General features: G+C 64.8%; 1 protein-coding gene across 2 annotated transcripts in view; it reads right to left on the bottom strand.

Moving 5' to 3' along the window:
• The window catches only part of EFNA3 (ephrin A3), a 9,000-nt gene extending 2,365 nt beyond the window's left edge, over window positions 1–6,635 (bottom strand). For both annotated transcript variants that reach the window (XM_034667513.1, XM_034667511.1), the window contains exons 1-2: window positions 6,449–6,635; window positions 269–582 (exon numbers count right to left, since the gene is read on the bottom strand). In XM_034667513.1, the coding sequence (XP_034523404.1) occupies window positions 269–582; window positions 6,449–6,576 (442 nt within the window). In that variant the 5' untranslated portion in view covers window positions 6,577–6,635. The remainder of the gene's footprint in view (window positions 1–268; window positions 583–6,448) is intronic.
• Between the last annotated feature and the right edge of the window lie 469 nt (window positions 6,636–7,104).

A 7,104-nucleotide genomic window follows, 5' to 3' on the forward strand; every position in this document is an offset into this window, starting at 1 on the left:
CTGACACTCGTCTTTTAGGCCCATCCCCACCCTCCATCCCCGGCCCCTGGGACCTCTCACCCCCTGGCCCTCACTCACTTTTTCCGGCCCCGTCCAGCCCCCCAAGACCCCAGCCTGGGGACCCCATCCCCTGCCCGTCTCTCAGGTACGCTCTTTAGGCCCCGCCCCTAGCCCTCCGCAACTCGTAGGCCACGCCCCTCGGGGGGCCCCACCCCGGCACTCACTCCTCCAGGCCCCGCCCAGGCCCCGCCCCCCGGCCGTCACTCACAGATGTAGTAGTACTCGTGGCCGGCGTGGAACTCGTAGCCCAGCGAGAAGGCGCTGTAGCGCTGGAACTTCTCCGAGAACTTGATGGGGCTGTGGGGGGCGTGCGGGCGGTTGCACTCCCAGCGCTTGAAGCCTTGGCTGGCGTTGCAGGTGCGGTAGCCGGCGTGGCTCACCATGTACAGCACGTACTGCTCTGCCCCGCCCCCGGGGCCCGGCCCCGCCCCGGGGCCCACCCCCGAGCTGTTGTAGTGAGGGCAGTAAATATCCAGGTAATCGTTCACATTCACCTGCACCGTGTAGCCCTCTCGCCGCAGGCTGCGGGGGAGAGGAAGCGGGTCAGGGAGAAGAAACCCCACGCCAACCCTCTTCCCACGTCGCCGCTCCGCAGACCTTCCCTAGGTCTTCGGAGCTGCCTCTCTTCTCAGTCCCTGTCTCTGTCCCCAGGGCCCTAGTGCCACCAGTCAGTCCCACACTAGCCTTCCACGCCCACGCCTTGTGCTGTCCTCCTGGTGGCCGCCAGAGGGCAGCCAAGGCGCAGGGAAGCCCGGCCTGCCTCCAAAGAAAAGGCGGGGGAGAAGGGAACGTACGCTTTGGTTACCACAGAAACGGCGCAGGCCCCAGCGACTCCCAGACCCAGGCCCGGATTTCCTCCGTCCATCCCCCATAATTCACCACTGGCGAGGAGTGGTAGGGGACTGGAAGGCAAGGGGGATCCCAGAGATGCGCACCCTCCATCACCTCTCCCGGCATGCTTTCCTGCCGCTGCCAGTCCAGCCCCAAGGCCAGTCGGCCAGGACCCGACCTCAGACGCACGTGTGCAGGCTTCATGCACATACACGCACAAGTTCCGTGGCGCACACACAAATATGTCCACCATCCACTCGGGCAGCACTCACCTAGAAGAGCTAGGCTGCATGTGTGTTGGACTTGCATACCAGGATCGGTTGCCCCCAGCCATCTCAAGGTCTCTCGCTGCCCCCACCCCCCTGCCGCGTCCCCCCCCCGACACACACACACACATACACACACACACACACGCACGCACACACATGCCCTCTCTACGCTATTACTGGCAGTTAAGGTCCCCAATAAAGTGAGACAACAGATCGGGGAGCTAAGGGACTCAACACCAAGGCTCCAAGTGGTATCATGCCAGCCAGCCAAAACTTCCATTTCCATACATCTTCCTCCTCAGCCTGGCACCACTGCCCCCTTCATGGTGCTACGCAGAGTAGTGGGCATGGTGCCCAGACAAGATGGTTATGCCTCATACTTCCTTGATCCTTCTATGGGACACAGAAGCAGATGCTGGGTCCCTTGTAATCCCCACCTGCCTTGCCAGGCATCATCAAAGTGTTAGTCTTAATGGTGGTGCCTAGTGGTGCCGGGATGGGAAAAACATCTGAATGGAGAAAGAAACTCAGAGAAGTAGGCAGGAGTGCCCCCCAATTTCTTTAGGATAGGAATGTACACATCTTGTCAGAGAGGAGAACATGGTGGGCACAGAAGGCCTGGGGTACTTGGCAGCATGTCAAACCAATGGGGTCCCTAGTCCCTGGGAACACCCTGAAGGGAGGGACTGGCTCCCCATGTCACCAAGTACCTCCCAGTTCACAAACAGTAATTAGATCCATTAGGGAAACAAGCTTGGAGGCCTCCAAATTGGGTGGAGCCTGGAGGGTCCCTCCCCACCTTACCCTACTTGTTTGGCCTGGCTTGTGCCGCCCCCTCCCCAAGCACTCCCTTCCAAGCCTGGCAATAAGCAGAGGTGAGAGCTGGTGCCCGGGCACCTCAGTAGGAATGGGCACAGCCTTCTTGAGTCATCAGGAATGCCACCAGTCCCACTTGGTTCCCACGGGAGTGATGGGTCACTTAGGCCCCTCCCTGGCCCTGGCACTCAGGTGGGCAGGAGTCTCGGCCTCGGGCACTGGGAGCAGGAAAACGGGTTAGACCAGGCCTGGCTCCTGGCGCCACCTGGGTTTGCCTCTCTATCCCCAACTTCCAAGACTAGTATTGCTCCCCCACAGGCTTTGAGGAGGGGGCCCCCAGGGATAGGGGGCCAGGCCTAAAGCCGCTGCTGGACAGCCACCCTGGGGCCTCCGTCTTTGAGCCTCACCTAGGTTTCCAGCCCTGCTCTGAAGTGGCCCCTCCCTGGGGCACTGCCCAGATTCCCCTACAACACAGCCCGTTCTCACAAGGAGTGAGCCAAGGCCAGAGCTATTGGGCAGGTAGCCTCAGTTTCCTCAACAGGGTGGGGACGAGCTTTATGGAAAGGTGGCTGGACGAGTGCCGGTGAAGAAAAGCCATCTTTTACCTCTCCCTGGGCTGGGTGGCAGGAAGAGCCCCTGAAATCCCCCCAGCTGGGCATGTGGGAGGAAGAGCGGCTTGTGGAATAGCTGTGGGCAGCTGGTATCTGGTGGGCAGGGGACCTGGTGCCAGAGTCCCCAGTCCCAACTCTTGGGAGACCTGCGTGAGGTGTCTGCTTGGCTTGGGCACTTTAATTGAATCTGTCATCCTCCCTCCCCTGGCAGTGAAGAGAGAGGTGCCACCAGGCCCAGCAAAGCTCGGCAGCTAACTCCTCTAGGGCAGCAACTCCCCATCCCTGGGGGGTGCGTGGGGGGACCTGGGGCCTGGGGTGTGCCTGCCCCTTCAAACAGTTCTCTATTCTTCTTCCCTTCATCCCCTGCTGGCCTCCACCCCTCCCGAAGAAAGGCGAGTGCTGACACACCCCACCTGGAGGGGGTGCCCCCTCACCCCGTTATTTCGTCTCTCCCGGCTCTCACCGCCTCCGGGGCGCATTCCGACCCTTCTCTGTCACTCCTTCAGGGCCCCGCCTGCTCGAGCCTGGTGGGGTGGGCGGCGGGGGAGCAGGGAAGGAGCAAACTCCTCCCCGCGGGGCAATTAGGGACAGGTAAACAGGGTGTCTAACAAGACCAGGGAGTGGGGAAGGCATCCCAAGGGGCCCTGAACTTGTTTAATCCCTGCCCCCACCCCTAGAAGCCGGGATGCAGAGCTAAAGAAGTGGAGGAGGGATGGCAAGACACAGACCCGGGTTCTCCTCCCCTCTAGCGCGCGGCCCCGAGGCGGCGCGCCGCTCGCTCCAGCAGGCGAGGCTGGACCACGTGCGCGCGGCGTGGGGTCCGCGCGCCCGGCTTGGGTTGGGTGGGTGGCGGGAACGTTCGCGGGGTGGCGCGTGCACGATCATACCCCCGCACCCCTCCGGGCGCTCCCTGCGCCCCACCCCGCGGGGTCTCGCCATCCCCGGGGCCGCACCCCGGGTTTCTCCGGCCGGCGTCGGGTAGGGGAGAGGCAGCGCGCCCCACATCCCCGCTCCCTCCCTGCGACAGCGGCGGGAGGCGGCGAAGGTTTATTGATCTGCAGCGGCGGCGAAGAGCGAGAGACCCGCCGAAAGCGAGACACACACGGAGTGAGAGGAGACGCGCGCAGCGAGAGGGGAGACTAACAAATCCGGGTCGCCGAGCGGGGACAGGGCGAGACAGCGAAAGAGAGGGGCCCAGAATCGGAGAGAAAGAGGACCAGAATAAGAACGGAGGGAGGCGTGGAGAAAGGGACAGACGTGGGTGCCGGTCGGACAGACAGCAGAGACTGAGACGGCTCTCAGTGGCGGGCAAGGGGGTGCGGGGCAGAGGCTCGGTGGCAGGGAGAATACCAGCAGAGGGAAAGACCAACAGGAACATAGTACAGCCTTAATAAATATTTGTTGAATGAACGTGTGAATGAAAGAGACATCAGCAACAGAAACATTTCAGAGAGAAAGAGGTAGGGAACCGGCTAGAGAAAGATGTTCCCGAGGCTTCTTGAGTCAGGGGCGAATAATAACGCCTTGCTCCGCTCTGCAGAGCAATGAAGCACAGGGCCAGGGGGCATACATTTGGCCATCAGCCGGTCCTCCCACCCCCACCCAAATTCAATTCCGGGCTCAGGGGACCCCCTCGACCTCACATTCTCCTTCTTCCCTCCAGTATAGTACCCCTCATCCCTAGTTTCTGGGCCAGGTTGGGAACTGATCTCTCCAATCACAGAGAATCAAACCGAGGGCCTGAGTGGGGGGACGAGGGACGAGATCACGACTGCTGTGCAGGGCACTGCCCCCAGGTCTGTCAAAGCAGGCCTCTGCACGTGTCCCACCAGCACCCTCCCACGTGACCCAGGAGGCGGGGTCGCAAGACCCTCTCCACGTGACCCCAAGGGGCAGAGACCCTCAGCACGTGACAGGGGGTGGGAGCCAGGCGCCCAGCTCACGTGACCGGGGGGAGGGGGCTCAGGAGCCTGTGGCTCGGCTCGGCCCCGCCCCCAGCTCCCTGGCCCTCTCCACTCCCGGCTCCGGAGCACGTCGCTCTCACGATTTATGGGGCCGCGGCTGCCGCAGTGAGGGAGCCGGGGAGCCCGGGCGCAGCGGCAACAAAGGCCGAGGAAGCGAGGCGGGGGCGGCGGCGTCCGCCCAGCCGGGTGCGCGCCCCCTCCCACCTCTGCCGGTCCAGACCTGCGGGGGAGCGGGGAAGACAGAAAGGAGGCTCCCGGAACCGGGCTCCCCCACCCCCTCCCAGGGCTTTCACCTGAGCCCAGGTGTATGCGGGGGAGGAGAACCTGATCAACATCACCCCCCCACGCAGCCGTTCCCGCACACCCTGGCTCCGGCTTCCCCTAAGAACGCTGGGGGTGCTCCGAGGGTGGTGGGAACCCGTGGCCCCTCACCTGCATACTCTCCACTCACCGCCAGACTCTAGCGGGGCGGGGGGAGGCAGACGTGTGAGTCTGGGGGAGGGGGACGAGCTAGATAGAACAGGGAGTCAGCCCCCAGCACCCCCCGGAGTTCTTCGAGTCCCGCTCCGGGGGGGAGGGGCCTCATCCCCACCCCCGAGGTTTCCATGGGAAGCGAGAGGGGGGCGTCGTTGGCTCATCCCCACCCCCAGTCTGACACTCCGGGCGCGAGCAGGGGGAGAGGGGGAGGCGCGGAGCCCCAAACAACAAAGAGCGGAGCGGCGAGCGGCTGCCCCTCCCCCGGGAGGTTGGGGGTCGCGGCCGCCCGGCGCTCCCGGTCCCCTCCCCTGGGGCCTAGCCAGTTGCTCCCGAGTCGCCCCCCAGGGTGGGAAGCCAGAGGTAGTGCCGCCGCCGCCTCCGCCTCGGCAGGTGTGACAGTGACCCCCGCGTCCCTAGGGATGCCCCCAACACACAGACACACACGGAGGCACGGCGGGGAGGAGAAGACAAGGGCAGCGAGGACTGAGCAGATCGAGGACCTGGCCCTGCATCCGGCACCCAGCCGCCGCGCCACACACCCCGGGAAACCACACGGCCGCCCTGACACTCGCCCAGACCGCGGCGGCGCCGGCAGCCACCCCAGCCCAGACGCGGCCGGCCACGCGGACAGCGACCGCAGCCCCCTCCCCGCCCCGCCGCCCGCTCCCACCCCCAGACGATCGCCGACGCAGACACACAAATCACACACTCAGACACACACGCACACTGACAGCCGCGCACGCCTGCTCACACTTGGAGCCACACGCCGTCCCCAGGCCGGGCGTGTGTGTGCGTGTGTGACACGCCGACATCTGCCTGCCTCTCTTCCTTTCACCGGTACCCCACGTTTCCATCCCCACCAAGCAGCACCTCCAAGACCCCGGCCTCTGCGACCCAGCCCCAGCTCACCGCCGCCTGGCTTTCCCCCACAACCAGGGCAACCCATTCGGCTTCGTTCTGAGGAGGTGCTGGGCCGGACTCCCTGCCTCAGCTCTGGACCCCACTTTTAGAGCAGGAGTCCTAGACAGAACCCCTCGAAAGCCTCACCGCTGAAAACGGGTCATCCCTGCCCCCCCCGGTGCGACGGCCCAGCACGGCTGAAGGGGGCGAAGATGGGGGACTGTGCGGTTGGGGCACGCTATTCCAGCGACAGTGCGAAGGCAAGGTGGGGTGCGGTGTCCCCCGAGCAGCCTCCTCCGCACGGCCCAAGTCCTCCTTCCTAGACCTCCAGAGCCTCTTTCAGACACCCCCCCGCGAGTTTCACAGACGCCCACAGAGTATGTCCCCCTCTCCCTCGTTCCCAGCCCCCAGCCGTGTCTCCCAGGACCCCCACCCCAGGTGTCCTCAGGACTTTCCGGGCCCACCGGCTCCCCCTCTCGCAGACGCGGGACGCACTGGGCTCCCTGGGCCCCCGACTCACTGCTGGTTGGAGCTGTTCCAGTACACCGCATGCCGGTTTCCCAGCGCCCCCCCGGGCCCCTGGGCCAGCAGCGGCAGCAGCGGCACGGGCACGAGCAGCAGCAGCAGCAGCAGCGGAGCCGCCGCCATCCCCGGAGCCGCCGCCGCCGCCGCCCCCCGACTGAGCCCCGCGCTCCCGGCTTCTCGCCTCTCCGCTCCCTGCTGCTCGCTGCCCCCTTGGGAACAACCGGCCCGCACCTCCTCTCTCCCTCCGAGGTTTACTATTTGCTTCCGCGGGTCCCGGGCCTTCTGCTGCCCAGTCTCGAGTGCCCTGCAGAAGGATTAGGGGGGCCCAGACCGGGGTCTCGATCTCCCGTGAGCACATCTATCCCTGGGATGGGGCGAGGCAGATTTGAAAAGGAGCTGGGGGTCCAAGGACCGCTTCATAAGCAGAACTAGAACCCCCTCCCCCGCTCCTTCTGAACAGTCTGCCCTCTGCTCCCTGCATGGCCCTCTCCCTGTGTGAATGAGGAGGCCGGTGGGCTGCAGGGTGGAGAAGCCTCCGTGGGCACCAAGGACTTGACAGCAGCTGGCCCGACGCCCCCAGCGGAGCATGAGGCTTGAGTTCTTTGGAGGTGAGGGAGAGGAGCTCCCCAGGAATGCCCATACTGGGTGTGC

The sequence above is a fragment of the Ailuropoda melanoleuca genome, chromosome 8 (assembly GCF_002007445.2).
Source record: "Ailuropoda melanoleuca isolate Jingjing chromosome 8, ASM200744v2, whole genome shotgun sequence".
Lineage (NCBI taxonomy): Eukaryota > Metazoa > Chordata > Mammalia > Carnivora > Ursidae > Ailuropoda > Ailuropoda melanoleuca.